Here is a 20370-nt window from a genome sequence, read left to right as displayed (position 1 = left end):
AGCTCATCTCTATTTCTTTATCCTTTCCAGATCGGCAACTCCATTATACACTTGTGACTCCAGTCTCTAATGCCTGCACCAAGAAATGAAGTTGATGAAGATAAAATTGATTTATTTTTATACTTCATGTAACTAATCCAACTTCTGACACACATAAGGTACAATATTCAATATTTAACATGTGACTAACCAATCACTACACTTTCTTAGCCCCCCATTCCTGTACTGGAGACTGAACCCAGGGCTTCACACATGCTAGGCAAGTGCTCTACCACTGTGCTACATCCCCAGCACTTTTTATTTTTGAGTCAGGGCCTCTGTAAATTGGCTGGCCTCAAACTTGGATTCACCTGCCTCAGCCTCTGCAGCCTCTGAACAACTGTGACAGGTATGTACCACCATACCCAGCTTTGTCCCCACCTCGCTTTTTTTTTTTTTTTTTTTTTTTTTTTTGGTACAGGAGATTGAACCCAGAGGTGCTTAACCACTGAGCAACATTCCTGGCTCTTTTAAAATTTTATTTAGAGATGGGTCTCACTGAGTTCCTTAGTGCTAAGTTGCTAAGACTGGCTTTGAACTCATGATCCTCCCGTCTCAGCCTCCTGAGCTGCTGGGATTACAGGCATGTGCCACTGTACCCACAAGTTTGTCCCTCTTTAAAAAATAAACCAATGTTATAAAATCTGGGTGCTGAGGGTGTACCTCAGTGGTATAGTGCTTGCTTAGCATGTGTGAAGCTCCAGTTTAAATCCCTAGCACTGCTAAAAAATAAAAACTAAAGGGAAATAAATAAAACCTGCCTTTTATCCTACATAATGACAGCTTAGACAAAATCTACATGTGCTTCTTAACTACTAAAAATTTTTTTTAGCATGCTATAGTGATGTGGTCATATCAGTGTTTACAGCAGTTCAATTCACCATAGCTAAGCTCTGGAACCAACCTGGATACCCTTCAACAGGTGAATGGACAAAGAAAATATGATACATACACACACACACACACACACACACAATGGAATATTTCTCAGCCATAAAGAATGAAATGATGGCATTTGCTGGTAAATGGATGAATCTGGAGATTATCATGCTAAGTGAAATAAGCCAATCGCCCAAAACCAAAGGCTGAATGTTTTCTCTGATATGTGGATGCTAATGCATAAGAAAGGGAGGGAAGAATAGAAGTACTCTGGATTAGACAAAAGGGAATGAAGGGAAGGGAGGGAGGATGGGAATAGGAAAGACAGCAGAATGAATTGGATATTACTTTCCTATGTTTTATATGAATTCACTACCAGTGTAACTCCACATCATGTACAACTAAAAGAATGGGAACTTATATTCCACATATGTATAATATGTCAAAACAAATTCTACTGTCATATATAACTAAAAAGAATTAAAAAATAAATATAAAAAATAAATAAAAATTATTTTTAGGATTTGGGTGGTAGTGCACACCTGTAATCCCAGTGACTTGGGAAGCTGAGGCAGGAGGTTCTTAAGTTTGATGCCAGCCTGGACAATGAAGCAGGACCCTGTCTCAAAATAAAAAGGACTGGGAATGTAGCTCAAGAGATAGAATGTTCCTGGGTCAATTCCAGCACTACAAAAAATTTTTTTTTTTTTTAGAATTATTGACTCTTTTCTGTATAGATATTTGCTTCAGGCCCTTGCCCCTTACCATGACTCCTGTCTTCATTTTACTGGTTATGGTCCCCGCCTAGTCACAAGTCTCCCTGCACACTACATCAGCGGTTCCTCTCCAAATCCACACCAAAGGTCTGGGGCTCTCCCACTTTTCCTCCTCAGTGGCTTTGTGCTGATGCTGTTCAGGTTGGGTTTACTTCTTCAATCCCTTGCATAATTCATATATACCCCAGTAAAGAATCTGATTTATTTAAAAAAAAATTGCTGTTGCTTTTATTAATAAAACCCTTAGTTTTTGTTTTGTATATCTTCCAGTAAGGAAGAACATATCTTCATTAGGCTATCTTTGGGAGCCTGGGGCAGGGGCATGATGGACATGAGGAAGTGGGTTTGGCAACTGAATGTCCATCTCCTGAACTTGCTAAATGCAAAGCAAGAGCACCCTGCTGGAGGACTCAGGCCACATCTGTGGGCAGGACTGGGCTTTAGTTTCTCCATTTCCACCTTCTGGTCCTTGTCTTAGTCTTCTCTGACCAGCAGAGCATGTATGTTTCAGTTCCTGTTCCCCATCCTGCAAGCTTCTAAGTTCTGCCCAGGGTGCAGGTCATGGTCTCCCTCCACACTCTGGATACACCTCCTTGGTTTAGTTCTCCAGCATCTGTTCACAGGTGCGGGCCACATCACTGAGCTTGAGGCGGGCATAGTCTACTCGCTTCAGAGCCATCTGACAGTCCTTCCTTGAGGAGTAGCTGGAGCCCTCATGGGGCTGCCCAGTGGCCACCTACAAGACAGTTAAGATTGATCAGTGGAGCCCCACCTCCCTTACCTAACCCCCAACCAAACATTAGGTTTCTTGTCTCATTTCTTTCCTGAGTTTGATCTGTTAAGCAGCCTGGTAGGTGAGTAACTAAGGCAAATCACTTAACTTCTGTTAACATCATCTATGAAATGAAGGTGAAAATAACTACTTTTTAGAGTTGTTGTAGGATAAGGTAATGCTGAATGTCTGGCACACATAAACGTTAGGAGATAGTGGCAGCTGTCATAAGGACCTTGGAACCCCCTTAATCCTGTCCCTTTTCTTGGGATATAAGTATGTGGGGTCTCATTCCTAGAGATCAGGACGTTTGTAGGAACACAGTTTGTGGCTTTAGTATTGATTACACCACTCTCTCAGGCACTTCCCCATACAGTGGTTCAGGCCTTTACTTCTTTTCTTTGGGGGAGGAAACAAGTCCTGGAAGGAAGGTTTCGGTCCTCCAGTTGGGAAGGCCTGATTTTGCTCAGCTAATGCTCCACTTAGCCTAAGGCTAAGGCTAAGGTTGCGAGAGGGTCCGCAGGCGCACAACACGACCCTGACACACCCACCTGGGTGAGGTAGCGGATCTGAGCCGATAGCTCCGCCTCCACGTGCTGCACCGAAGCAGTGAAGGCTGCCGCCTGCCGGTCTAGGAGCCGCTCATTGGTTTTTTCCTTCGATAGTTCCAGGATCACTGTACCTGCGGTGGCGGAGAGAGAACGGGGCTCACTGGAGAGGGCGGGGCTCACTGGAGAGGGTGGGACTAATCAGAGATTGGCAGTATAGCCCCGCCCCAACGACAGCTGCTCCCACCCCACTTTCGCCGCGCACGCGCTTAGGATCCCTCCCTAACCACGCGCCGAGTCTCGGGTCAGCGCATGTGCGCGCAGCTCCGGCTCGTTTTCGGCTCTCTGTCTTTCGCTCGTCGCATTCCGAACCTGCATTCTGGAGGATGGCGCCGATTTCCCGTTCGATGTCTTCCAGGGCGCGTAGTCGCTCGTTCGCCAGGCTGTAGGTAGCCATCGTCCCTCTGGGAAACCTCCACAGGATTTTGTCCTTCTGCTCAGTGCAACGCTTGGGCCCGGAAGTGGTTGTCGGTTTGCGCCTGCGTAGAGAAAACTAACGAACACTACAGTTCCCAGGGTTCCCAGCGCATTCTCGCCCTTCTCTGTCCACTTAGGGAACTACCACTCCCAGGGCGTCCTGCGCCTGACTGCGTCTGCGCCTCCACCGCGGACCACCTGTGTTTCGGGGTGATGTTGAAATAGCCCCTGTTCTGAGACCATTCAGACTTGTCCGCCTTCGTGCCACTGTTTTGTGGACCATACTTAATTATTCTATAAGGATTTATTAAGTGTCTGCTGGGTGCTAGGTGATGATTGGATTTATAGGGCATTCCTTAAGACTGGATGGCCATGGGCCCTTTGTCTGCCAACCACGCCCGAGGAAAACTTGACTTGGTGAGTGTTACATTATTCTCCCTAGGACTTTTCTCTGACCGCGAGTCCAAACGCAGCACAGACTATTGATGTATTTATTTTCTGTTGCTGGCACCCTCCAGCCTTTTCCTCTTTCCTTTTCTGGTTACTTATAAGCTGGGATCAGGGGATATAAAGATGAATGAGGTGGACTCTCATGTGACAGTTAAATAGATGTTTTGTTAGAGATATGCTCAGGGTGTATCACAGGGAGTCCAGAGGAAGGATTCTTGGAGGAACCGCTTCTTGAACTGAATCCTCAACGATGAGAGGTTGAAGTGGAAAAGGGAAACAGCATAGGCAAGAGCAGGTAAAAGGGCTTACCACATTTGGAATCCAGCAAGGGGTTCAGTTTGAACGGAGTGTGGTGGTGGTTAGGTGTGACACTGGGAAAACTGAATGGGGAGCCAGATCAGGAAAAGGCTTGTAAGCTAAGTAATTTGGACTTTATTCTGAAAAAATTTGGGTACCTTCGAAGGAATTTTAGAAAGTGTTTTATAACCAGATTTACCTTTTTGAAAAGATCACTCTCTACAGCTTATAGATCATCAAGAATGAAACTAAGGTGGTGGCCACATGCCAGTAATTCCAGGGACTCTGGAGGCTGAGGCAGGAGGATTCCAAGTTTGAGGCCAGCCTGGGTGATTTAGACTGTGTCTCAAGATAAAAAAAATTTAAAAGGGCTGGAGATGTAGCTCAATGTAGATTGCCCTTGGGTTCTATCTCCAGTACTGGGGGAGGGTTCCAACTACATTTTTTTCTCTCTGAGACTCAGCACACTTAATTTTTTTCTCATAAAACCATTGGGTGTGGGTAATTCAGTGCTCCACAAATCATACAGGGACCTAGGCTTGCAGTGCACCTGGGCCATCCTTTAGGGTCCTATCCTCGAAAGTGTGGTCTGCAGTTTAGTAGCAGTGGCATAACTTAGAAACTTGTTAGAAATGCAGAATCTCAATCCCCATCCTAGACCTACTGAATCAAGTTTGTGGGTTTTTTGGGGTGTGTATGTGTGTTTGGTGCCAGGGATTGAACCCAGGGGCATCTAAACACTGAGCCACATCCTCAACCCTCGGGGTCTTGCTGAGTTGCTTAGGACCTCATTAAGTTGCTGGTTTTGAACTTGGAGTTCTCCTGCCTCAGCCTCCCGAGCTGCTGGTATTGCAGGTCTGTGCCACTGTGCCTGGCCAGTGTTTGTGTTTTAAGATCCCCAGGTGATTTGTACGTGTAGTAAAATTTGTGAAACACATTCTAGAGTATGTTCAAACCGTTGGTCCCATTCCTGGGTTGCAGCTGGCAGAAATGGGGAGAGAAAATGTGGAGGAGGCAGACCTGTCTCAGGCAAGTGACCCATATTATTTCTACTCACATCCATTGAAGAAAACTTGGTCATATGGTCTCACCTACCTCTGAGGTTCAGGGAAATAAATTTTTTTTCCTAGGTGGCCAGCTGTTGTTCTATTACTATGAAAGAATAGATTTTTAGGGAATAGACTCACAAATCAAAATTCTCAATTATGCAGGCAGAATAAAGGCATTTTCATATTCACAAGCTCTCAAAATTTTTCTATGCATCCTTTTATATGCATTCTTTCTTAGGAAGTTATTAGACTTGAACCAGAAGAGGAAGATATAGGATCCAGGAAGTAAGCCTTAATTCATGAGAGGTGACTGGGAACTCCTGGGTTACAGCTAGGGGAATTCCAGGACAGCAGGTGGAAAGAATAGCTAGTTCATTAGCAGGATCCTGGAGAGATTGCTTTAAGGAGATGAAAGAGATGAATATTTTAAATTGTTCAAAATGTAGACTTTTTTGGAGGAGAGTATGGCACTGAATTAGTGATAAATTCTGACAATAAGCAAATTTTAAAATGCCAGTTAAGGGAAACGGTTGTATAAGAACAGAAAGGTAATCATAACATACCACATGACTCAACCATAAATAATCTTTGCATAACCATATTAAATTCAGAATTTTGGTCTGATCCCAACTGATAATATAATTCCCTTTGGAGAATGGGGGATGGGCGCAAGATGAAAGCTGTTCCCTGGTGATTGAGTTCAGTCTTTACCTTTTATGGTGGGAAGCCATAGATGCTTAAAATAAAAATCAAGAAGACAAGTAGGTTTGGAGATGTGGAGATAATGTCAACAGAAACATCTAAAGGAAGTGAAAGTAGTTGCCTCTGAGGAGAAAGAGATTTTGAGAGGGATGGGTTCTGCTTTATAATGTAATGTGTTTTGTAGTACTATTTCACTCCTTAAACTATGTGCATATATTACTTGGAAAATAAAAAGTTAGTTATACCGGGCATGGTGGTGCATGGCTGTAATCCCAGAGACTCGGTAGGCTGAGGCAGGAGGATCGCAAGTTCAAAGCCAGCCTCAGCAACTTAGCAAGACCCTGTCTCTAAATAAAATATTTTAAAAAAGGACTGGGGATGTGGCTCAGTGGTTATGCACCTCTCTGTTTAGTCCTTGGTACCAAAAAAAAAAAAAAAGTCAAGAAAAAGTGAGAGAGGAAATAGAGACGTACTTTACTGTGAAAAAGACCTAAGTGTGGAGGAGAGTTTGGTTTCGTCCCTTCCTCCTTTTTCTCCTTTCTTCCTCCCTTCAATTGAAAGACTTGTGTGGGTTTATTTACTGTGAAGGAAGAGCTAGTGAAGGAGGGGTGGGTGGAAGAGAAGGGGCTGGTTCATTGAATCTAAACCTCTGAGGAGGTGGGAAGGGAGCTGTGAGCACAGGTGGAATGATTAACTTTGAACCAAATAAGCATCATAACCTTGGTGAAAATTGGAAAATTGGTGTAGATGTCAGTGTTTATAGGGGTGGGAAGTTGAAATCATTCATTTTCTTTGCCTAATCTCTATGAAAAGCAGAAGTTCCTAAAAGGAAGGTGGAGAATTAGTAGGATGGGAGCAGGAGAGGGAGGTGACCAAGGACATGGAGAAGGGACAAGGGTTATCAGAGACAAGGGTTATCAGGTATCAAGGTCTCAGCTTAGGTTAGAGATTTATGGTAGTAAATTTATGGTAGTCCTAAGTTGATACCTGGGGCCTAGCATAGTGTTGGCAACTAGGATGTGTTCAAAAATATTTGTTGAATGAAAAAATAAGTGTGGTTGTATGATTTCTCAAGTAGTGCCTATCAGCTCCCTGTTAGTGGAAAGGGGCAGGAGATAGTGGTACAGATCCAAGGGTGGGGTTTGAGAGAATTGTGAAAGGAGAAGAAATTGAGTATGCTGATAAGATAGTGGTTGATCTAATGATCTGGAAGTGTAGGCTGGAAAGAAGAGGAAGTGTCAAGTTGTGAAGGGACCAAGAGCTTTGTAATAAAAAACTTAAGCCATTAAAATGTCAAAGTACATTTTACTGTCATGTATAACTAAAAAAAACAAATAAAAATAAAAAAGAAGCCATTAAGAAAGTGATTATAGCTGACTATCTTAAAAATTTGTGTATTATTAAAAATACTAGAAGCATTATACAGGCACATACCTGTAATATCTCAGCAATTTAGGAGGCTTAGGCAGGAGGATGGCAAATTCAAAACCAGCCTCAGCTGCTTAGTGAGGCCCTAAGCAATTTAGTGAGACACTGTCTCAAAATAAAAAACAAAAAGGGCTGAGGATGTGGCTCACTGGTTAAGCACCCCTGGGTTCAATTCCTGGTACCAATAATAAATAAATAATAAAAAACAAAATACTAGAAGCAAAATGTTTGGGATTAGATAAAGGTGAACATGTGTGGATGTAGTGGTGCACACCTGTAATCCCCACCACTGAGAAACCTGAGGCTGGAGGATCATAATTTTGAGGCCAGCCTGGGGAATTTAGTGAGACCCCTGTCTCAAAATAAAGGAAAGGACGGGATGTAGCTTAGTGGGAAGGTGCTTGCCTAGCATGCATGAGGCCATGGGTTCAATTCCTATACCACAAGCAAAACAAAAACCTTGTATCTACAAGGACAATTATTCTAATACTGTTTGAATTAGCAAAATAGTGGACATTCAGTATGTTCACTAGTAGGAAGCTGGTAAAAATAAATGATATCTAGGCAATGAGGAAATCATTCTTTAAAAGAATGAGGTGGATCTATATGTATTGCTTAAGGAATGCTCTTCTAGATACACTATTAAGTGAAAAGGTGTAGAAGAGTTCATAATATGCTAGTCTTTGTATTTAATATAAGCTAGTGAATACATAAATCCACACATGACTGAATATGAAATGTATCCTTGGAAGGATAATCAAGGAACTAGCAATAGTGGTTGTCTCTGGAAAAGAGAAATGGAAGGATAGGAAATAGGCAAGGAGGGAGCCTTATTTTCATTGTTTACCGTTAAATGCTGTTTGAATTTTTAAAAACCATGTTGCATGTATTACTTCCTAAAAAGCATTAAAAACATTTAAAAGCTTAAAAACGATTGTTCTCAAAGTGTGTTAATTATACATCTAGATTCATGAATTCTTCATGGGGGCTCCTGACTTAGAATCCAGGATGGTAGAACTAGACTGTGGATCATTATTGTGCCTCCCAAAGTGTTCTCATTCACGTGAAGCAATTGGAGATCCATGGGCTTAGAGGTCAAGGAGCAGGGTCATGGCAGTCAGAGGGATGCCTGATCCTATGGTGGGGTAAGCAAGATTATCGGCATTTTGGCAGCATTTAAAGCCTGTGGATAAATGATTTAGCTACATGTATAAGCTTTGATATAGACTAAGGGCCTATAGACTTGTCCCTATTGCCTCTAACTGGTTGTTCCAGTCCAGGGTCTCCAAGTCCCCAAAACATGCTCTGTTCCTTTCAGCCTTCACATTTGGGTTGCCATGGTCCAGAATGCTCATCTCTGTGTGGTCTCTTAACTCAATTCTCTGTCAGTTCTCTGCTTAAAGGTCACTTCCTCCAGGGAAATCATCCCCAAACCCCAGACTCCCTGTCATGTGTTTTCACAACTCCTGTACTTCTCCTTGGAACACAGATACTGTAATTTAATAGATAGGGAATGACTTAATATTTGTTTTGGCTCTACTTTTGTGTCCCTCTATCATGCCCAGCACATATACTTAAATCAAAATGAGTTTGAGCTGGGCATGTTGGTGTACTCCTGTAATCCCAGAAACTCAGGAGGCTGAGGCAGGAAGATCGTGAGTTCAAAGCCAGCCTGAGTAATTTAGCAAGGCCCTCAAATGCTGGGGATGTGGCTCAATGGTTAAGCACCCCTGGGTTCAATTCCTCATACAAAAAAAAAAAAAAAAGATGAGTTTATGGAATGAAGGAAAGAGCTTTAAGAGATAAGGTCAGTTACAGGTGTGGCAGTGGATTATGGAGGTGAGAAATACTCCTGGAGTGTTGCTTATTTCCTTAATCTAGCCTGGAGGTTGGGCCAAGCCTCATGGAGTCTCTGATGCATGTCCCAGGCATCTCAGGAACAGCACTAGGATGTTGCTTCTAGAACTTGGGCCTACAGCTGCATGCATGACTCTTGGCTGATGAAAGTTTCAGCTTCTGTGTTAGAAAGGAGATGTCATTCATGTGGCTGCTGTCTGGTGAAGTGTGCAGATGTGGTCCCACTGAGCCCCAGGAGTGGACTACTTGAGCAACCATAAGAAGTGGAAATGAAACCAGCTGGGTCACAACAGGTCACAATGCTGTCCTTTGTCGTCAGCCATAACAGGGAAGAGCTTGTCCTGTTTAGCTCCTGGGAGCATCTAGTCTGTGGGGAAGTTAGTTATTATTTCCCCTGTAAATGACTACGTTTACTTTGTAGCCTTACTAAACTGTACCCTTGTGTGTGAAGTGACCAAATCAAGATTCAGTGTTTACTTTGCCTTTGCCACAGGCACACAGAATCATTCAATAAACATTTATTGATAGCCTTGTGTCAAGTACCCTGAGGGTGCAGAAAAGAATTGTAGACATGTATACTACACACTGAATACTACAGGGAAAACACACACAGTCATGCCTATTAAAAGGTTTATTTTCATGTTTATGCTCAGAAATAAACAGTTTTGCCTCCACAGGGTCTCATCTTAGAGGAATGGGAGGCAGGCAGTAGATGGAGGGGGGCAGGTATGTTGGTGTGAAGTTGAATATGAGAATTCTTTCTTCCCCTTTCCCTACTCTCACTCATTTTCAGTGTCCCCCTCCAAACAATTTAGGTATGAACACAGCTTGCTACCCATTGGGTGACTAGGGAAGTGGAGCTGTAGTCAAAAGATTAATGCCCACTTTCAACAAGTGATGGGTCCAGTGTGTATCTGGGGTAATGGGGAAGTGAGAAAAGGGGTTGGTTGAAGAAACTGCTGGATGGTGGGGAAGGAAAAGAAGCAGGGACACCTCCAGCCCCCAAGATAGTGGGGATCTTGGTCCTGCCCCTACCTCTCCCAGCACCATCCACTCCCTTCTTCCCCCTTCCTAGCAGAATTGGTCATCATAATCGTCGTCCTTCATCCCTTTCAGCCGAAGCCGGGCAAAATCCTCAAACACAATGTCATCATCTGTGGCATAGCTTAGAGGTAGAAAGGAGAAGGATGAGGTGAAGGCTTCTGACCCTTCTTTATGTCTCCTCCTCTGTTCCTCACCCCCTCCCAGGGGCAGAGGTGTTGGAGCAACAATGGAACCAGAAGGATTTGCAAGGGATGGAAAATGAAAGAATTAGGGAGCCCTACAAGGCTAAGTTATATTCAACCACCCTTTTCCCCACGAAAGAAAACAAATAACCCCAGGAGGTATGAGGGTGGATTTGGACATTATGGGAATCTGCAAAGAAGGTCAAAGTAGGACGGTATGGCTGTGGGTTTCTTACTTGGTATCAAATTCAATGAGGTTGGTATCCACAGGGACATCTGTTTCAGGAGCAGCTGAGGGGAGAAGAGTGGGTGGGTGGGTGAGTGGGTGCTGGATCAGTGGGTACTCCACTGATCTTGTTTCAGGCCTTCCCTGCAGGGTGCAAGGTGGGCAGAGTGCTCACCTGACTGAGGTCTGGGGAGGGTGATGTGGTCATGGGGCTTGGGGTGCATAAGAACAAAAGGCAGCTCCACGGAGACATCCCTGGGGGGAAGGGGAGAGAATGCATGAAGAGGACACAACCATGTGGAACCAGAGACGACCACTGTGACCCCTATCAGGATCTACCATACTTACCCGCCTCGAGACACTACCAGCTTCACCTTGACCCTGTAGGACACCAGGATTCCCAGCACCTCCTTGTTGGCACCCTCCTTCACGCTGCAATTATGGGGAGATGTTGGATCAGGTGGCCCATTGCCTTGTTACCTAGCACAACCCTGTAGCTTCCATCAGGATTCTGAGGTGGGCTACAAACTCACACTATACCCCGGAGCTCCAGCAACATTGGCAAAGGATACCACGGTGTTACCCTGCTCAGAACCTTCCTGGGCCCTCGTCTCTGGCAGTAATAGCTCAGTCTTTCTAACTCGAGAGCCTTATAGGTCCTGTTTGCCTCACCTCTTCTCCTGTGGTTCTTTCTCACTCTGCTGGCCCCCAGGCCTGCTGTATGCAATGTGTACCCAGTGCAAAGTTGCCAGCTGGGGTTTGATCCAGCCCTTTGTGAAGTTCTGGACCAATGGGGCTGCTCTTGCCCAAGGGCACAGGGCACCTAATAATTCCTTAGACACACTGGGCCTATCCCATCTTTGAGTCTTAGGGCTTGCAGTTCTTTCTGCTGCAACACTTGGACTGCATATTCGCAACACCTCCTTCCTCAGTCTTCACCTCTGGCTACCCTATTTAAAATCAGTGCAAACCTGCCCCTCTCTATATTTCCAGTCTCTGCTTGCTTTTCCTCCTTAACACTTGTCCCTTAACACGATATATATATAAAATTATCTGATCATCTGTCCTCTCCTAGGAAAACAAGAATTTTTTTAAAATTTTGGTCTCCTGTTCACTGATACCTTCCTGGCATCTAGGACAGAGCCTGACACACAACCAGCACTGAACAGAAAGTCTGTCTCCTACTCCACAGGCCCTCAGCCCCGCCTCACATGGTGCTGGAAGCCAGGTTGGTGTCCTCATGCTTGAGCTTCCCATCCAGGGCAAGACCACGCTTCTCCCGGTTGTCACTGAGCAGTGGGGTTATGGTGTACACCTTACAGAACGTGGAACTGGGAGATACCTGGTCACTTGGGGAAACAAATGGACAAAACACTTAGGCTGGGCTGGGTGACAGGGCAGCCTACCACCCCCAAGCAGCATCTCCTTTTCTGTTCCTTTGGGCACATGTTACAAGGGGTAGGTTTTGGCTCAACCTGCTCAAGGAAATTAACAACTCATAGGTACCTGACTGGAAGGAACACCCTTAGAAGTGAGATGGTTCAGGAAAAGTTCTGCCTTATACCTCATATTCCCCTGGGCCTACTCTAAGATTGGGACCCCCCAGGCCTGCTGTGATACTTACTCTTGTTCAAGTTGAGCCACGGGGCACTTGTACTGGGCAGTGCTGAAGAGGCAGATGTCGGCATATTGTCTCACTGTGGGGCAGGGGTGGAACAGCTCTGGATGGAGTGCAGACCTACTACTGCACCACCACTCCAGACTATGTGGTGTGGACCCCAAACCCCAGCACACCCCTACCTCCTACCCATAACACACAGCCCTCTCTGCAGCAAACACAGAAGCCCGGATATCATTCTTTAAATTCACTGTGCCCTGGTAGGTCTCCCACACTTGGATATGGCCTGGACTGAAATCATAACAGAAGACACTTTGCAGGGACTCCCTCCCACAAGATACCCCTCCCTTCCAACCCCACCACCTACCAGAGACTCTGATCTTCTTAACGGTCTTGGTAGAGTTGTTGGTGACGTGGACATTGACATTGAGGGGCTCCCCATGGTAGTACAGCTTTTGAAGGGAGGGGCGTTGTCACATGAATTGTGCTTGTTTTTGACTGGTCCCCTTCTTGGTGTGCTCCCTCCCCTGAGTCCTAGCCCGTAGCAACTCCACACCCAGCAGAGGCAACTGTGTTTAAAAACACCATTCTGCTTGTGGCTTCACCCCTGCCCCCAGGGTCTGTTCTGCCTTTCGGGCACTTGCATCACTCTCTAGCACCCCACCTCCTTGTCCAGGGAAGCCTCAAGGTGCAGGGACCTGTCAGACATGAGGAAGTGGCGTGTAGTTTCAGCTGAGGGCTGTGGGCCGGGTTTCTCTGGGGCAAACTGCACCTTTCGGATCACCAGTCGCACAGAGTTCCTGGGGTTGTGGGGAGAAGGAAAGGGATCAATCCCTAGACACCCAAACCTCCCTCTCACATCCCACAGGGGCCTGGGGCTCCAGGAAGTGGGAAAGGAATAGTTAAAACCACAGAGGAGCTTGCTTCCCTCACCTTTTGTGGCTTTTCTCTTCTAGTGATTTGGCACAGAAGGCTCGAATCTCAAAGTCTACCCCGCAGGCCTTGGGAGGGGGAAGGAAAGGCTGTATCTTACCCAAGACTCCTGCGCTTACCTCCACCACTCCCCTTCCTTCCTCCATGCTTCTCTTGTCTTGGGCAGGGACTCTTGCCCCATCACTATGAGGAGTGTAGGGACTATCTTCCCTACGCTGCCTCACTGCGGCCTGGCACCTAGAGGCTTGTTCATGGTAATGCATGGGGAACCCCTGTATCCACATACATGCAGGTCAAGAGCAGGAGGCAGTGTCATACGTGCAGTGACTATCTCCCTCTAACATACCTATGGGCTGGGGGGTACCTCCCTGTCCACCCCTGCCATTCACCCTTTGCTCAGTTGTACTCTGGGCTCTTGCTCAATTTTGTTTTGTTCATGTGTCCTCAGAGCCATTCCTTCCATACCTTCCCTGTGTCCTCTGGTCCTGGCTGCAGTGTGACAGAGCAGGGTAGATTCTGGGGTATCTGTGACAGAGGAAAAAGGGAAACTTCAGTCCTCCAGAAAGCCCCATATTTTCCTCCCAATCTCAACTTAAATGGCTGGACAAAGGGCACCTGGGGATGAGAAAGGAAGAAGAAAGAGGTCCCAGGGTAATGAGGCTTTGTGGGGCTCCAGGAAGTGGGGAATGGTTAAACCACAGAGGAAGTTACTTCCTTGAAGGGTGGTGAATCTAGGGCACCTGCCTTACTTGTTCCTTCTAGATCTACTCAAAATAGATGCCTCACCCCTTTTGTCCCAACACGGTCCCAGACCCCTTGCCCAGCAGAGGGTCGGGGGGCATCCTCACTGTGAAAAAAAAGGGGTGGGCATGCTGGCCCAGCTTCCTCAGCAGCCGGTCCTGCAGGCGGGTGGGGGGCCGGGGTGGGTTGGGCATTGGGGGGAAGGCCTGGTAGGTGGCGATGAACAGGTCTTTGCGGAAGGACAAGCCCAGCACATCCAGGTCTTCGCGGCCATAGCGGAAGGCGCAGGTGAGGGTCACAAACACTGGCAAGGGAGGGCAAGGTGGGGTGGTCAGGAGTACCCCTTTCCCCAAACCCACACCAGTACCTAAGAGCCATAGCTCCTTCCATGGCAGCATAAGACTTCCTTCAGTCCTACTCCTGGTTTCTGCCTCAGCCCTCCATCTTTCTGTGGCACGTTCTAATGCCAGCCCATCTCACTCTTCTCCTCCCCCACTCCCCTCAGGCCCCTTGGATTTGGGGCTGGTACCTTTGCGGTCCTTCAAGTAGTCAGGATCCACGAGCACCACACCATCTAGGAAAAGGACACATAGGCTTATTTCCTGAAGGGATTTCTTCCCCATTCCTGGGCCTAGGAACCTCCTCCCCTCTTGGGAGCTAAGCTGTCCCCTTCTGGACAAACTTACCTACAGGATCCACTTTGTCCAGGTGATCTACAAAGTCCCGCTTGCCCAAGTACACGGTGAGCTGAGGATGTCAAGGGGTCACAGGGAGGATTGGGGAGGATGGTGACAAGGCATCAAAGCCCTCAAAAGTGGCTGCCCTGCCCTGGGCCTGGGCTGGGCTTTCAAGGAGTTTCTCCCAGTAATGTTGGAAGGTGGGGGTGGCAGGTTTCCCAAACTATCCAACCAAACTTAGGCTTTTTAGCTGCTCTCTTTTTTCTCACCTGTGTCTTCCAGGTAGGTGTATGCATTTGGGAGAGTCCTCAGGGAGGACAGCCTGATCAGCCGGTTAAACAGTGCTAGCCTCATAAGGTCTCCTTAAGGTGCTCTGGGATAAACAGACCATAGCCTGGGGGCTATTTTTCCCAACCCCAGGCTCACTGGGTTGGCTCCTGAGAGGGTTACAAGCACAGCGCTTGCTTCTGGCTCTTTTTCTTTGGTGTTGCTTAAGGACTTGGGCCTGTCCCCACCCAGCCCTGTGGCTGGCTCAGGCTGAGCAGCCTCTGCAGCAAGGGGCTTCAGGAGGCAAAGGAAGTCAGCTCTTAGCTGTCACAGGAAGTGGGGAGCTAGTGTTGGGGACTGTCTAGGGGCAGGCTGGTGGCAGGGCCCAGGGAGGGTCAAAAGGGTAAGTACTTTGGGTGACTCACCTTGCAGTTAGGACTCGACTTCTTGAAGACCCTAACAAAACAGAAAGGGAAACCCCACTGCCTCCCTCAGACTCAGCAGGGACCCCCATACCAGGACCTTATCCCTCCTGGGCCTGAGAAGCAAAGCTCACCCCTATCCCTGGCTGGAGACTGCCCAGCCCCATCCCTCCCACTTTCTGATAAGTTCCTTATATTTCTCACATGTCAGCTCATTGAGGCTAGTTGCCAGGGCAAATGCTCCTTCTCGTGTCCTTGGTCCACCCTTACTAGTCCCCTTCCATCCACAGTAATGACCACTGGTTGCCCCAGGAAACATCCAGACTCTTCCCAGAGGGGACCTGAATGGGCAAGCTGTAGCAGTGTCTGAGTCAGAACTAACCATTTTTCCATGTGGCCTCCAGCTCCAATAACAGTTGGGGTATACGGAAGAGCAATGGCTCTAGCCCTTGCCCCTCAAATGGTTTCTACCACAGGAGCTATTTTCTATTAACCACTAACTGTCCCCATCTCTGAGCTCAGCAGCTTAAAAACCTATTCATCTTTCAAAACTTAGCTCAGATATCACCTCTTTTAGGATGCAGATCCAGCCTAGACCCTAGCCTACTCCTCCTTTTTGGTGAATCCTGTCACATCTTATTCATATTTTACTTGTGGTGTGACAGCACACAACAGCAGTTAGCCCTTTCTGTCTCCTTAGACTGTGAGTTCCAAAGCCTTGTTCATTTAGGCATCCCCAGTATAGTAGTAGCCACATGATAAAATTCATGATGCTGGCTAACATTTATTGGGTGAATACTTCATGCCCAGCACTGTTCCAAATGTTTCAAATATGTTATTTAATGCTCTTAACCCAGTGATGCAAGTTCTGATATCTTTATTTTACAGGTAAGGAAATTGAGGCATGGAGATATCAAGAATTTTGTCTAAGGTCACAGAGAGTAAAGGGTGGAATTCACATACAAACTGAGGCAGTTCAGCGTCTAGTCTCTGCTTTTAATCACCAAACTGCTAACACTATCTTTTGTAACATGCATCAATAATTTGTCAAATTGAAGGACACTTTCTACTCTGATGCTGAAACAACCTAAGCTGTGACTCTAACCATTGCTTGGGGTTAGGGAAGTATCTGATTCCCGTGCTCTGGCCACTTGTGAGCTTGTTCTTTGAAGCACCTTCCAATCCACTCTGCCTAAGCAGCAATCCCTAGAAAGGGCCCCCAGATAACAGAAATTGAAATTCTGCCACCACCTGTTTCTGTTATAACTTCCTTGTCCCTTTTTCCCTGAAGACCAAGCTGTTCAAAGGTCAAATGGCTAAGGGTATGGAGGGCCCCAGGTATCCCCAACAATAAAGGAGTGTAAACATGGACATGGTGGCAGCTAGAATAAGCACCCTACCGTATGTTCCAACTTGGTGGCTGATTGCTAAGGCATCATCCAGGCTCTCCCTGCCCTCAGCTTCTGGTTTTCCTCTGTCCCAGTGTTTCCTCCCACTAGGAAGCCCTGGCAAAGGGCTGCAACAGCCACAATCAGTTGGCCAACTGGAGTGTGGCTCTGGGTCAGTTGCCCTGGAGCAACTACAGGACAACTGCCTTTTGGATCCTAACCCAGCCACCTCTTGCCAGGCTAGGGAGTGGAAGCATGCACACAGTGAAGTTGGCCAAGGAGGCAGAGTATGGGAGGACCAGGGAGGTGTCTGGGGTGGGGGAGTAGCTGAAGCAGATGCCCCTTTGCACTTCCTGCTATTCTCTCCATTTCCTATGGCCCAGAATTTGATGAGGGTGCAGGGAATTATGCCAAGTCAGCAGTCCACTTGGGTCCACCCGTCCCCCTTCATGAACCACATAACGGAAACCAGGGGGCCTCCCTCAAATTTGTGACTTCCCCTTTCTGTGGGGTATTTAACCCCTAATCCAAATGTCAGTCTTCCCTCTGATTATCTCTCTCAGATACTAGTCCTCTTGATGCTCAGAAACCTGAATTCTCACGTTCCATGGATGGGGGGAATGATAAGATGTTTTGCAGAACAAGTGACCAAGCCCCCATTCCTGATCCTCTCTGGTTTGAGGTATACAGCCCCAGTCTTTTCTTCTTTTGCTCCTACTTCCCTGGGACTCAGGCATACACCCTCTGCCCCCTTGGGGTGTTGGTCACAACAGGAAGTGGATTTTGCTAGAGACCCAAAAAAAAAAAAAAAACCAAAAAAAACCGAGAACTTGGGGTGTCAGTGGAAGGAAGGAGCCTCGATTGCACAGAAAACATCCGGGGAGTGGATGCTGTGCCCAGGGCTGATATTCTCCCATTCCTGAGGAGAGGAATACGGCCTAATTTCTGAGAGGGTCCCTAAGCAATTCGCTCCCTCAATATGAAGCTGTTGCTTCTAGCAACACAGGGAAAGGCAGAAGTTTGGAAGCTGAGCCACCCAGCCCTTGGGACAGGTGGGGGCAGCCGGACTGCCTGTGGGGTATTAGACAAGAGGCTTTTCATTGGCTAGGCATGAGTCTAGGGAGGATCCCCTCCCAGCATCAGTATCCCTGTACACAACCTCTTGGGGCCGGCCACCTGCTCCTCCTCCCTCCGCCCCTGCATCGCAGTCTGCACGGGAGAACCCCAATGGTCCCACCCCTACAAGGCCTCGCTTTCTGAAGGGGCCCAGGCACGCTTCGCACCCCCCATCCCCATTATCCTCAAGGACCTAGGCGTGCGGCCCCGGATGGCTGCCCCCTAGGGACTCAGGGGTCTGGCCCCGGGATTCTCTCCCGTGGTCCTTGTCTGGGGACCAGGCCGGCACTTGCGGCGAGCCGCCACCGCCCTTGCCCCGCCGCGTGGCCCCACCTCCCTTACCTGGTCCCGGGTTTCTCGCCCATGGTGCGCGCGCCCGCCGCCCGCCGGGTTCGCGGCTTGCTAGCAGCCTTCTTGCCCGCTGCCAGGTCCCAGCTCCTCCCCGCGCCACTGCGCACGCGCACCCTCGGCTCTTTCTCTTCCCCCTCCCGTCAGGTCCTGGGGAACCAGGGCCAGATGCGTCAGCCAGATCGCGCGCGCCGCAGCGCTGCCCGCCCTCCCCACACAGTCAGGCTCGCAGACTGGCTCCGCCCCACGCCTCTGTCCTCGGCCTCCCTAGGGGAGCCTCCTTGAGCGCGCTATCCCTACTCCAGCTCTTCCCGCCTTTCTCTCCCCCTACCCCCAATCCCTTAGAAACCGATTGGGCCCCTTTAAACGAAGGCACCCGCCTTCCCTGATATTAGCGCCCACTGATTGGCTCTTGGCAGCCGGAGCCCTGCAGGGGTCCCCTCCCCTTTGTTTGCTTTCTCAGTGGCTGTGGAGGCGACGCGGGTGGTGGGGGAGGTGGGATGAACTCAAACAGTCTGGAAAGGAAAACTGGGGAATGCACTTGTGCGTGAGTGGTTCTTAGTAGCGTGATGCTTCCTTTAGTGAGTGCCGCCCATCCCAGAGCTTAAAGCCTTCTTTGGCCCGCCTTCCCGTCTTATTGCGGTGTCTCAGCTCCCCCTGGTGTATGTCTTTGGTTTTCGCAGGGTTCCTTTTAAAATTTCTCTGACTTCCACCTCCTCCACCAACCCATTCTAGCTAACATCCACCCACTCATTCATCCATCATACATCCACCCCTATTTTATGCTAGTCACTATGGGGACACACATTACCATGGCCCCTGATTTCCTTGTATACTTGAGGACACACAGGTATTATGATCCCAGGAATGCTATAATAGAGGTATGACTCAGAAGATAAAACAACCCAAAGTGCTTGGCCAGAGCGGGGGGTGGAGAGAGTGAAGACTTCATAGGAAGGACATTTGAGGACAATGGTTCTGAAAGATGGGCAGATGTGGAGAAAGGGCATTCCAAAGAGGGAGAAAGGCAAGTCACATCTTTTTCTGAAGTGTTCACAGGGTTAGATAGCAGGAGAGAGAAAGTTGAGAACTGGAACATGTTGTGGAGGGTTTTGTATAGTAGGTGAAGAAAGGGGCTGAGGTCTTTCCCTGGAACCGGTTTTTATTTATTTTTTAATTATTACTAGTATTATTTCAGAAAAAGGAGTGACATGAAGAGATTTCCTTTTTTGGAAGATAAATTCTGGGCAATGTGGAGGGTGGAAGAGTTGGGCAAGATTAAAGTAGATAAACTAGTCAAGAGAAAAAAGCTGGTAGCGTGGAAGAGAGAAGAGGGCCATATTGGAGTCATTTCTGGAGTGAGACTGGACTTGAGGGATGATAAAGGATGACTGATGTTTCTGGACTTACAGAGATAAGGTATTTCTCCTTTTATGTCTTTTCCCATACTCTCCTCAAAGAAACTTAAAATAAATAAATAAATAAAAGGACAAGTTGGTAGAAATTCCTTGCAATACATATTACAGAATAATTTCTCATATCTACAGAGAATTTCTACAAAACCCAAAGAGGTAAACGACATGAAAAGGTAATAAAGAAGGAATATAAATGTCTACTAAACATGGAAAGTTATTGTATTTCATTAATGATCAGGGAAAACAAACAAAGCAGATTTTTTTCAACACTTGGCCTTGTTTTTTTGGTACTGGGGATTGAATCCAGAGGTACTTTACCATGGAGCTACATCCCAGCCCTTTTTATTTTTACTTTAAGAGGGTCTCACTAAGTCACTCAGTCTGGCCTTAAACTTGGAATCCCCTGCCTCAGTGCCTCCTGAATAGCTGGGAGTAAATATAAGCAACATCCCTCCTGGCATTTTGTTTTTTTTAGAACAGACTTTCTATGTTGCCAAAGCTGGTCTCAGACTCTTGAGCTTAGCCAGGCATGGTGTTGCCTCCTGGTAATCCCAGCTACTGGGGAGGCTGAGGCAAAATTCAGGGCCAGTCTGGGCAACTCAATGAGACTGTCTCAAAAATGAAAATAATGAAAAAGGGCTGTACCTCAGTGGAAGAGCGCCCTGGGTTCAATCCCAGTACTGCCAACAAACAACAAAACAATAACAACAGCAACACAA

General features: G+C 47.2%; 4 protein-coding genes across 9 annotated transcripts in view; 2 read left to right on the top strand and 2 right to left on the bottom strand.

Annotated features, from left to right (window-relative positions):
• The window catches only part of Cxcl16 (C-X-C motif chemokine ligand 16), a 32706-nt gene extending 32356 nt beyond the window's left edge, over nucleotides 1–350 (top strand). For both annotated transcript variants that reach the window (XM_047547482.1, XM_047547483.1), the window contains one exon: nucleotides 31–350. In XM_047547482.1, the coding sequence (XP_047403438.1) occupies nucleotides 31–89 (59 nt within the window). In that variant the 3' untranslated portion in view covers nucleotides 90–350. The remainder of the gene's footprint in view (nucleotides 1–30) is intronic.
• A 1118-nt stretch (nucleotides 351–1468) lies between these two features.
• Nucleotides 1469–3540, bottom strand: Med11 (mediator complex subunit 11). The gene is made up of 3 exons (XM_047544067.1): nucleotides 3387–3540; nucleotides 3018–3148; nucleotides 1469–2430 (listed from the first exon to the last, which is right to left on the bottom strand). Exons 1-3 carry the CDS (start codon nucleotides 3469–3471, stop codon nucleotides 2293–2295), a joined length of 354 nt encoding a protein of 117 aa, XP_047400023.1. The 5' UTR covers nucleotides 3472–3540; the 3' UTR covers nucleotides 1469–2292.
• Pelp1 (proline, glutamate and leucine rich protein 1) overlaps nucleotides 3322–20370 on the top strand; it is a 50624-nt gene continuing 33575 nt past the window's right edge. The window contains exon 1 of the mRNA XM_047544058.1: nucleotides 3322–3908. The gene's annotated coding sequence lies outside the window, so the exon portion shown is untranslated. The remainder of the gene's footprint in view (nucleotides 3909–20370) is intronic.
• On the bottom strand, nucleotides 9891–18478 carry Arrb2 (arrestin beta 2). 5 transcript variants are annotated; one of them, XM_047544063.1, is made up of 16 exons: nucleotides 18231–18468; nucleotides 15388–15418; nucleotides 14965–15068; nucleotides 14705–14765; nucleotides 14548–14592; nucleotides 14126–14322; nucleotides 13743–13802; nucleotides 13278–13345; nucleotides 13009–13144; nucleotides 12712–12796; nucleotides 12351–12423; nucleotides 11938–12075; nucleotides 11075–11158; nucleotides 10902–10981; nucleotides 10737–10791; nucleotides 9891–10439 (listed from the first exon to the last, which is right to left on the bottom strand). In XM_047544063.1, exons 3-16 carry the CDS (start codon nucleotides 14989–14991, stop codon nucleotides 10346–10348), a joined length of 1203 nt encoding a protein of 400 aa, XP_047400019.1. In that variant the 5' UTR covers nucleotides 14992–15068; nucleotides 15388–15418; nucleotides 18231–18468; the 3' UTR covers nucleotides 9891–10345. The 5 variants fall into 5 exon arrangements, with proteins under 5 accessions (XP_047400019.1, XP_047400017.1, XP_047400018.1 ...); XM_047544061.1 differs by lacking the exon at nucleotides 14965–15068 and having other exon boundaries at nucleotides 18231–18465; XM_047544062.1 differs by lacking the exons at nucleotides 13278–13345; nucleotides 14965–15068 and having other exon boundaries at nucleotides 14064–14322; nucleotides 18231–18478.

The sequence above is a fragment of the Sciurus carolinensis genome, chromosome 3 (genome assembly GCF_902686445.1).
Source record: "Sciurus carolinensis chromosome 3, mSciCar1.2, whole genome shotgun sequence".
Taxonomy (NCBI): Eukaryota; Metazoa; Chordata; class Mammalia; order Rodentia; family Sciuridae; genus Sciurus; species Sciurus carolinensis.
The sequence above is the reverse complement of the archived record's forward strand: the minus strand, read 5'-3'. Positions and strand labels throughout refer to the sequence as shown.

Excerpts from the sequence above, each read along its gene's own strand:
- Med11 (XM_047544067.1), bottom strand. The coding sequence starts at position 3,471 with ATGGCTACCTACAGCCTGGCGAACGAGCGACTACGCGCCCTGGAAGAC. Across the intron at positions 3,149-3,386 it reads CGCCATCCTCCAGAATGCAG|GTACAGTGATCCTGGAACTA; the intron begins GTTCGGAATGCG and ends CCGCCACCGCAG. Across the intron at positions 2,431-3,017 it reads AGATCCGCTACCTCACCCAG|GTGGCCACTGGGCAGCCCCA; the intron begins GTGGGTGTGTCA and ends ACTGTCTTGTAG.
- Arrb2 (XM_047544061.1), bottom strand. The coding sequence starts at position 18,253 with ATGGGCGAGAAACCCGGGACCAG. Across the intron at positions 15,419-18,230 it reads GGCGAGAAACCCGGGACCAG|GGTCTTCAAGAAGTCGAGTC; the intron begins GTAAGGGAGGTG and ends CTGTTTTGTTAG. Across the intron at positions 10,982-11,074 it reads CTGGTAGTGTCTCGAGGCGG|GGATGTCTCCGTGGAGCTGC; the intron begins GTAAGTATGGTA and ends CCTTCCCCCCAG.